The sequence below is a fragment of the Rutidosis leptorrhynchoides genome, chromosome 3 (genome assembly GCF_046630445.1).
Source record: "Rutidosis leptorrhynchoides isolate AG116_Rl617_1_P2 chromosome 3, CSIRO_AGI_Rlap_v1, whole genome shotgun sequence".
NCBI classification, from domain to species: Eukaryota; Viridiplantae; Streptophyta; class Magnoliopsida; order Asterales; family Asteraceae; genus Rutidosis; species Rutidosis leptorrhynchoides.
This window is the reverse complement of record NC_092335.1, coordinates 333,422,423-333,433,641: the sequence shown is the minus strand read 5'-3', so window position 1 is coordinate 333,433,641 and position 11,219 is coordinate 333,422,423. Positions and strand designations below refer to the sequence as shown.

At 35.4% G+C, this 11,219-nt stretch overlaps 1 protein-coding gene across 1 annotated transcript; it reads right to left on the bottom strand.

The window, feature by feature from the left end:
• Positions 1–9,835: 9,835 nt before the first annotated feature.
• On the bottom strand, positions 9,836–10,750 carry LOC139901136 (uncharacterized). The gene is made up of 2 exons (XM_071883875.1): positions 10,481–10,750; positions 9,836–10,381 (listed from the first exon to the last, which is right to left on the bottom strand). Exons 1-2 carry the CDS (start codon positions 10,748–10,750, stop codon positions 9,836–9,838), a joined length of 816 nt encoding a protein of 271 aa, XP_071739976.1.
• Positions 10,751–11,219: the final 469 nt, after the last annotated feature.

Below are 11,219 nucleotides of genomic sequence, written 5' to 3'. Positions count from 1 at the left end.
TTGCCAACGACCACAACGGTTATTTTCCGTAATACCAAGGATGGGAAATAATACTAGTAAAACCCGAATACATGACTTGTTTCTGGACTTATGAATTACGTGTCTTTATTGCTTTTGCTGAACGACTTGCGTATTAACTAGAATTGTCTTCACAACTACCTTGTATCAAAGTTATTGTGTAATATATTTCATGCTATATGTAAAATAGCGGTATTGTAAGTTGTAATATTTTTATAATAGTTTGAACGCGAAATATTATTGTAATCAGTTTTTCATATAGAATTGTAGTAGTTGAATTGTATATTAGCTACTAAGTATGAACTTAACGGGTAGGTACTACCCGAATGAAAAATTATAAAACGCTAATATGAAGAAAAAGCTTTTATAAATAAGTTCATATTATGCTACGAAATACTATTGACTACTCTTAATATTCTATTTGATTAACTTAATTCTTTTGGCTATTTCTGAAGGAAATGGCACTGACTACTCGTCAGAACTTGAACATGAGCGAGGAAGACTTCCAGGTTTTCCTTGTAGCAAACATAGCCGCAGTGCAGGCTGCAATGCAAAATAACAATAATAACTCTGGATCTAGCAGTGGAACTAATTCCACAAGAAATCGTGTGGGATGCTCCTACAAAGAATTCACTGCTTGTAAACCTCCGGAATTCGATGGAACCGAGGGTCCAATCGGACTAAAATGGTGGACAGAGAAGGTCGAATCGGTGTTTGCCATAAGTAAGTGCACTGAAGAAGACAAGTAAAGTACACTACGCATACCTTCACAGGTACTGCATTAACATGGTGGAACACATATCTCGAGCAGGTGGGACAAGATGCTGCTTACACACTACCATGGTCAGCATTCAAGCACTTGATGAACGAGCAGTACCGTCCCAGAAAGAAGGTCAATAAGCTCAAAGTAGAGCTTAGAGGATTACAAATGCAAGGTTTTGACATTACCACGTACGAACGACGATTCACATAGTTGTGCCTATTGTGTCCAAGAGCGTTCGAAGATGAGGAAGAGAAGATCGACGCATTTGTAAAAGAGTTACCAGAAAGGATTCAAGAAGATGTGAGTTCACACGAGCCCGCCTCCATACAAAAGGCAAGTTGAATGGCTCACAAACTCATAAATCAGATTGAGGGAAGGATTAAAGAACATGAGGCCGAAGAAGCCAACACGAAATAAGTCAAGAGAAAGTGGGAAGAAAACAGTGATAAAAGTCACCAACACAACAACAGTAACAATCACCTCAACAATCATCACAACAATAATCACAGGAAGATTCATCAACATAAATACAGTTGAAGCACAGGAAGACCCGGAGCTTGTTACGGGTACGTTCCTTATTGATGAAAAACTTGCTTATGTTTTATTTGATTCGGGTGCGGATAGAAGCTATATGAGTAGAGATTTTTATGCTAAATTAAGTTATCCATTGGTGCCTTTGGATAATAAATTTTTATTCGAATTAGCAAACGGTAAATTAATTACAGCAGATAAAATATATCGGAACAGAGAAATTAAACTGGTTAGCGAAACGTTTAAGATTGATTTGATACCGGTAGAGTTAGGGAGTTTTGATGTGATAATTCGCATGGACTGGTTGAAAGAGGTGAAAGCAGAAATCATTTGTTACAAAAATGCGATTCGCATTATGCGCAAAAAGAGAAAACCCTTAATGGTGTACAGAGAAAAGAGCAACGCGAAGCTAAACCTTATTAGTAACTTGAAGGCTCAAAAGCTAATAAGAAAATGTTGCTATGCCGTTCTAGCACACGTCGAGAAAGTCAATTCTGAAGAAAAGAACATCAATGATGTTCCTGTCGCACCAATAGATCTTGTGGAATTTCAAATAGATCTTGTACTAGGAGCTGCACCAATAGCTCATGCTCCATACAGAATCGCACCCAGCGAAATGAAGGAACTCCAAAGCCAATTACAAGAACTTTTAGAGCATGGTTTCATACGAACAATCACATCACCATGAGGAGCTCCTGTTTTGTTTGTCAAAAAGGAGGATGGTACATTCAGGTTGTGTATCGACTACCTAGAGTTGAACAAACTTACCATCAAGAATCGTTATCCACTGCCAAGAATCGATGACTTGTTTGATCAACTGCAAGGTTCGTCAGTTTATTCGAAGATTGATTTACGTTCTGGGTATCATCAGATGCGGGTGAAGGAGGATGATATTCCAAAGACTGCTTTTAGGACGCGTTACAGTCATTACAAGTTTATGGTTATGCCGTTTGGTTTGACTAATGCACCAGCTGTGTTCATGGACCTCATGAACCGAGTATGTGGACCGTACCTTGACAAGTTTGTCATTGTTTTCATCGACGACATACTTATTTACTCAAAGAATGATCAAGAGCATGAAGAGCATTTGAGAAAAGTGCTAGAGTTGTTGAGGAAAGAAAAACTGTACGCTAAGTTTTCAAAGTGTGCATTTTGGTTGGAAGAAGTTCAATTCCTCGGTCACATAGTTAACAAAGAAGGTATTCAGGTAGATCCGGCAAAGATTGAAACCGTTGAAAAGTGAGAAACTCCGAAAACTCCAAAGCATATACGCCAATTTTTAGGATTGGCTGGTTACTACAGAAGATTCATCCAAGATTTTTTCAAAATAGCAAAACCCTTGACTGCATTAACGCATAAAGAGAAGAAATTTGAATGGAAGGATGAGCAAGAGAAAGCATTTCAATTGTTGAAGAAAAAGTTAACTACGGCACCTATATTATCATTGCCTGAAGGGAATGATGATTTTGTAATTTATTGTGACGCTTCAAAGAAAGGTCTCGATTGTGTATTAATGCAACGAACGAAGGTAATTGCTTATGCGTCCAGACAATTGAAGATTCAAGAGCAAAATTATACGACTCACGATTTGGAATTGGGCGCTGTTGTTTTTGCATTAAAGACTTGGAGGCACTATTTATATGGGGTCAAAAGTATTATATATACCGACCACAAAAGTCTCCAACATATATTCAATTAGAAAAAATTGAACATGAGGCAGCGTAGGTGGATTGAGTTGTTGAATGATTACGAATTTGAGATTCGTTACCACCCGGGGAAGGCGAATGTGGTAGCCGACGCTTTGAGTAGAAAGGACAGAGAACCTATGCGGGTAAAATCTATGAATATAATTATTCGTACTAACCTTACTACTTAAATAAAGGAGGCGCAACAGGGAGTTTTAAAAGAGGGAAATTTGAAGGATGAAATACCCAAAGGTTCGGAGAAACATCTTAATATTTGGGAAGACGGAACCCGGTATAGGGCTGAAAGAATTTGGGTACTAAAGTTTGGAGATTAAGAGAAATGGTACTTAAGGAAGCACAAAAAACCATATACTCATTACATCCTAGAGCGGAAAAGATGTACAAAGATCTCAAGAAACACTTTTGGTAGCCGGGTATGAAAGCTGATATTGCTAAATACGTAGGAGAATGTTTGACGTGTTCTAAGGTAAAATCTAAACATTAGAAACCATCAGGTCTACTTCAACAACCTGAAATTCCGGAGTGGAAATGGGAAAACATTACCATGGATTTCATTACTAAATTGCCAAGGACTGCAAGTGGTTATGATACTATTTGGATAATAGTCGATCGTCTCACCAAATCAGCACACTTTATACCAATGCGAGAAGATGATAAAGTGAAAAATTTAGCACGACTATACTTGAAGGAAGTCGTCTCCAGACACGGAATACCAATCTCTATTATCTCTGATAGGGATGGCAGATTTGTTTCAAGGTTTTGGCAGACATTGCAACAAGCATTGGGGACTCGTCTAGACATGAGTACTGCCTATCACCCACAAACTGATGGGCAGAGTGAAAGGACGATACAGACACTTGAAGACATGCTACGAGCATGTCTTATTGATTTTGGAAACAGTTGGGATCGACATCTACCGTTAGCAGAGTTTTCCTAAAACAACAGTTACCACTCGAGTATTGAGATGGCACCGTTTGTGGCACTTTATGGTAGAAAGTGCAGGTCTCCGATTTGTTGGAACGAGGTGGGGGATAGAAAAATTACGGGTCCAGAGATAATCCAAGAAACTACCGAGAAAATCATTCAAATTCAACAACGGTTGAAAACCGCCCAAAGTCGACAAAAGAGCTACACAGACATTAAAAGAAAAGATATAGAATTCGAAGTTGGAGAGATGGTCATGCTTAAGGTTTCACCTTGGAAAGGCGTTGTTCGATTTGGTAAACGGGGGAAACTAATTCCAAGGTACATTAGACCATCCAAGATTATTGACCGTGTCGGACCAGTAGCTTACCGACTGGAGTTACCTCAACAACTCGCGGGAGTACATAACACCTTCCACGTCTCGAATTTGAAGAAATGTTTTGCTAAAGAAGATCTCACCATTCCATTAGACGAGATTACAATTAACGAAAAACTACAATTCATTGAAGTACCCGTAGAAATAATGGATCGTGAGGTTAAAAGACTTAAGCAAAATAAAATACCAATTGTTAAGGTTCGATGGAATGCTCATAGAGGACCCGAGTTCACCTGGGAGTGTGAAGATCAGATGAAGCTGAAATACCCGCACCTATTTCCAGAAGATGCGTCAACACTTCCAACCGCTTAAAATTTCGGGATGAAATTTATTTAACGGGTAGGTACTGTAGTGACCCGAACTTTTCCATGATTATATATTAAATGAAAACTATATTTGCATTATTAAATGTTTTCAACATGTTAAGCAATCAAATTTGTTAAGACTTGATTAATTGAAACGGTTTTTGTGTTAACATTTGACCACCCAGTTTGTCTGATGATTCACGAACGTTATAACTTGTATATGATATGATATTATATATATAAACATATATATACGTTTAATGTAATGAAATGATAAGTAATTATCTCATTATGTATATTAACAATGAACCTTATACATAAAACAAGACTACTAACTTAAGAAATTCAAAACGATATCTATACGTAACGATTATCGTTGTAATAACATCTTAATATTTATATATCATATTAAGATATATTAGTACATCATGTTATCATTATAATGTAATAATTTAACATCTTATTAGATATAATAATAATGGGATTAATTACATTTAACGAAATTGTTAACTAAAAGGTTTCAAAACAACACTTACATGTAACAACTAACGATGACTTAACAACTCAGTTAAAATGCATATACATATAGTGTATTAAGATGTATTAGTACACTTTTGAAAGACTTCATGACACTTATCAAAGTACTTCTACTTAATAAAAATTCTTACAATTACATTCTCATTCATTTTCATCAACATTTCTACTCGTAGGCACCCGTATTCGTACTCGTACAATACACAGCTCCTAGATGTACATACTATTGGTATATACACTCAATGATCACCTCGTAGCAGCCCTTAGTGAGTCATCAAACATGTTGGAACCATAATTTGGAAACTAACATGAAATATCTCACAAAATTACAAAAATATTATAAATCATTCATGAATTATTTACAAGAAAACAAACTTACATATCCTTTATATCTAATCCATGAGTCACGACCAAAAACATATACAAACACTTTAATTCTTCAATTTTCTTCATCTAATTGATCTCTCTCTAGTTATATCTTCAAGTTCTAAGTGTTCTTCATAAATTCTATAAGTTCTAGTTTCATAAAATCAAGAATACTTTCAAGTTTGCAAGTCTATTTCCAAACTTTCTAATCCATTCCAAGTAATCATCTAAGATCAAGAAACCTCTGTTATTTATAGTAGGTCATCATTCTAATTCAAGTTATAATTCATATTCAAACTTTGATTCAATTTCTATAACTATAAACTATCTTAATTCGAGTAAAAATCTTACTTGAACTTGTTTTCGTGTCATGATTCTACTTCAAGAACTTTCAAGCCATCCAAGATCCTTTGAAGTAAGATCATTTCTTGTTACTTCCAGTAGGTTTACCTACTAAACTTGAGGTAGTAATGATGTTCATAACATCATTCGATTCATATATATATAACTATCTTATTCGAAGATTTAAACTTGTAATAACTAGAACATAGTTTAGTTAATTCTAAACTTGTTCGCAAACAAAGTTAATCCTTCTAACTTGACTTTTAAAATCAACTAAACACATGTTCTATATCTATATGATATGCTAACTTAATGATTTAAAACCTGGAAACACGAAGAACACCGTAAAACCGGACGTACGCCGTCGTAGTGAAACTGGGGGCTTTTTTGGGTTAGATAATTAAAAAGTATGATAAACTTTGATTTAAAAGTTGTTCTTCTGGGAAAATGATTTTTCTTATGAACATAAAACTATATCCAAAAATTATGGTTAAACTCAAAGTGGAAGTATGTTTTTCAAAATGGTCATCAAGACGTCGTTTTTTCGACTGAAATGACTACCTCTACAAAAAATGACTTGTAACTTGTATTTCTAACTATGAACCTATACTTTTTCTGTTTAGTTTCATAAAATACAGTTTAATATGAAACCATAGCAAGTTGATTCACTCAAAACGGATTTAAAACGAAGAAGTTATGGGTAAAACAAAATTGGTTAAAAATGGTTAATTTGACTACGGGATGAATTGACAAAAATCTATACTAATCATATCCTAACTAACTTATATTGTATTATACATGTATTCTAACATATATTATGCAATCTTGATATACCATAGACACGTATACTATGTTTTGACATATCATATCGACGTCATCTATATATATTATTTGGAACAACCATAGACACTCTATATGCGGTAATGTTCGAGTTAGCTATACAGGGTTAAGGTTGATTCCAAAATAATATATATACTTTGAGTTGTGATCGAGTCTGAGACTTGTATACACTGGGTGGTGGATTGATTCGAGATAATATATATTGATTTATTTCTGTACTACTAACTCTGGACAACTAATTGTGGACTATGAATGTTGGACTGTTAACTTAATAAACTTAATTGTTAAAACATAATAAAACATATTGTGAATATATTTCGATCATACTTTGATATATATGTATATATATTTGTTATAGGTTCGTGAATCGACCAGTGGCCAAGTGTTATTTTCCGACGAAGTGATAATCTGTGAAAGTGAGTTATAGTCCCATTTTTACTATCGAATATTTTTGGGATGAGAATACATGCAGTTTTTATAAATGATTTACAAAATAGACACAAGTACTTGAAAATTACATTCTATGATTGAATTATCTTATTGAATATCACCCCTTTTGCTTGGTAACATAAGAATTAGTGAACGCCACTAATTGACGCGAATCCTGAAGATAGATCTATGGGCCTAACGAACCCCATCCAGGTTATGAATGCTTTAGTACTTTGATTTTTATATACAGATGAGTGTACCTATATATTTGGGGATATTCTATATGCATTTGTTAATGTCGGTTACCAGGTGTTCTTCATATGAATGATTTTATACAGATAAGTGTTCCTGTATTATATTTTTTTGCAGATGAGTGTTCCTGCAATTAATTATGAAAAATGAAATCTTGTGGTGTATTAATATAATTTGATATATAGATTAAACCTATAGCTCACCAACATTTTTGTTGACGTTTAAAGCATGTTTATTCTCAGGTGATTATTAAGAGCTTCCACTGTTGTATGCTAAACAAAGACAAGATTGGAGTCTGCATGCTTGTACCATATTGTTTAAAAACTGCATTCGAAGACTTAAGTTGTTGTGTAATATTATTTTAAACTATTATGTTATGGTCGTTGAAAACTCTACATTTTAGATTATCATTATTTGATAATCTTCGTAATATTTTAAACCTTTATCTCAAATATAAAGGTTATGGTTAGTTTCAAAAATCGTATGCAGTCTTTGAAAAACATCTCATATAGAGGTCAAAACCTCTCAACGAAATCAATTAATATGAAACGTTTATAATTATTATGAACGGGACATTTCACAATGACCCTTAAACAAAGTTGCCAATCTACTGCCGCATCTTTGGTACTTCTGAATCACTATGTACTTCAAGGATTGAAAATGAGAGAGGCTCAAGCAGTTCTTGTTGACAATGCTGTCCAGAATGCCAGTAAGCTAAAAAGGATTGAAATTGATTTGAAGGATGCCAATCTGAAATGGAAAACGGTAGTTGACTTGGCAAAGAAGAAAGAGGAGACACTTCAGTTGGTTGAAAAAAAGTGTGTTGCTGAGAGGGTTGAAAAAGAGAAAAATAAATTGTTGAAGGAAGTGGAAGAGTTGAAAAAGGCGCTCGAACAAGAAAAGTGTCTTGCTGATGAAAAAACTATTGCTGCTGCTGCTTCTGGGAAGAAATTTGTTGATTTAAAGAATGGTGTTCCTGCGCTTGTGCAAAGGGTGTTGAGTTCTCCACTTGTTAGTCAAACTTTCCATAGATATCTGGTGGCATCTACGGAGAGTGACCTTTCAGATGCTATGGAGGAAGTTTTGAATGCTCTTCCTGTGAGGCCTGACCCCTTACCAGCTGCAATTTCGAAACATATCAAACCAAATGCTGGTGCCAAACTGCAGGTGGCCATGGATGAAGTGACTTCTCTGAAGATTGTCTCTTTAGAAGAAATATGTGGTAGGGAAAATGTTTCTGTGAAGGACATTCTAGATGTGCCTATTTCCCATTAATCTGTAATACAATCATGTAACTGCTGTGTACTTCAGCATATGTATAAATTCTACTTTAATATTTGGCTTTGTCGTGTTTTGTTGTTTTCCATGATTAACATATCTCTGGTATATGTGTTTAACCATTGCAAGCTTATAGAAAGCTTAAATTTCATATATCACATCATATGAAATGATTTTTTCCTTGAACTGATTTTTTATATGATATATGTAATGCTCCGTCATCCGTAATCCGTTGTCCGTAATGCACCATTATATAATACCTCTTTATGAATCAAAGGTGTATTGCTAGTTAAATGGTATGATGTATACAGGTTATTAATATTGTATGTCTGTTTTTTATCTTCATTCAACAAAACATGTACAACCTTGTTATTGTTGTGTGAAGAATATATCAAACTATTGATCTGTTCTCCGTTCTGCATTAGAGCATTTGTTTTGTAAAGGAATATTGAGAATATTGGAATATACCAAACAACTGCTGAAGTATTATATGAATCAATCATAATGTTTTTATGCTATTTATATGTCATAAAAACTGATAAATCTGTTAGAAAAAATTCTGTTTACAGAATAAGTAATGTTCCGTTTAGCGTGTTGCGCTCAGGTGTTTTGCGACTTATAAAATATACTTGTATTTAATTTTTCTGCTTTCAAAAATATAAATGGATCTATGCCATTGTGATAAACCATTATGTATGTCATGACGTTATGAGATCTTTATTTTTGCCTCGGTGCCCTCTAGCGAAGTAAACACTTTACGCTAGCCGATCCCCTGTATCTATAATGTGGACACAAGAGCCTTTACCATCGGGGGCATAAAAATGCCTTGCATTATGTGGGTAGGTATGAATGATATGCTTTACATTCGTAATGTAACGCTTTGCGTGAGAAAAATTAAAATTTTATTGATATTCTATTGCCGCACATACAACATTTTGTGCAACATCTTCATATAGGGTGATCAATTCCAATTAGAAAACTACAAAAACTGTACTGTGCTTTGTCTGAATTGATAAAAAACATGATAAACAAACTGCTCTGCACGGTTAATGCTAACATACTGTCGTCCGTGCAACGTGTTGTGTCGTGCCTTTTAATACCTCCACATTTTGGGTGGTTTGAAGTACCCATTCACATCATTTCTGTTAAACAACTGTCTTGACAGCCCTCCTTAAAAAAAAGTTTTCTGAGCTTCATAAACAACTGATCTCTCCCTTGCCGGTTCAACGTATTCAGAGTGTATCACTGCTACACCATTTGGTGTTGGGAAATGTAATTCTGCATGCGGTGTAGAAGTAATTGCTCCAAATTTGCGAAGAGTTCGCCTACCAAACAAAGCATTAAATCTTGATCTGCCATCAAGAACCGTGAAGTCTACAATTTCTGTTCGTACTAAAGGATGTATTCCCAGTGTTACATCCAGTTTCACTTTACCAACTACTCTCATTGATTCTCCCGTGATACCAGCAATCTTCAAGTTCGTGTAGCGAAGCCTATCCTTCACGCTGAACGGATAAACTTTAAAACAATGCAAATATAAAATATCTTCTTCACTACCTGTGTCAGTATAGATTCGAGTGATGTTTCTGTTTGCAATTACAACTGAGATAACTACAGGCTCCTCTGACAGACGCCAATTTGGAATGGTATGAAATATGATTGGAGCATACATCCACCTCTCCGTCCTGCATTCTCCGTCTGTTTCATTTTCCTCCACCTCATTTCATATAACATTGATGTGCATTTCAGGAGTTAACACCCTTTCATCATTTTTTTCTTCCCTTATGTTCCAATCACGCCGTCCACCGTGACGCACTTTTCCTTGCCAAGTAAAACGTTTGTTTGGATCATTTCTCCTGTACTTTTTCCCTGGTAAAAGATGGTTTAACTCCCCAGCTTTAATCTTTGCGATGATTTCCCTCATCAACGACTTACAGTTATCAGTATCGTGTCCATATGCTTCGTGGAAATCACACCACTTGTCACTCTGTGGTCCCTGACGCTCTTCCATTAGTTGTGGAAGGTGAAATGTTTCCTTAACCGGTTCTGTGAACAAGATCTCTTTTGGAGTTTTAGTTAAAGCCATGATAAGTGGATGCCTGTCTAATGGCTTTCGCTGGTGATAGTTGTCATTTGGATGATTATTCCCCCTCCAACCGTGTTGCTGTTTCTGATAATTGTTCTCATACCCACGTTGTCTCTGATAATTGTCATTCCTATTTCGTTCTCCGCCTTGCTGCCTGAAGTTTCTTTGATAATTATCTACTCTTCAATATCTCATTTCTCCTGCTCTCAAGTGTTTCTGAGCAATAACCAATGCCTGATGCAATGTTTTTGGTACACCATAACGCAACGCGTGAACCAATCATGCAAAACGTCGCTGATCAGGATAAAATATAAACCCTGAAACAAGCTGAGATTCTGGTATGTCTAGTATCTTTTGACACTCAATAGTATAACGCTTCATGAAATCACTCAGTGATTCATTCTGGTGCATTGTTATCTCATGTGCATCAAGATGTGACAACGTACAACTTCTTAAGCTTTGATATTGC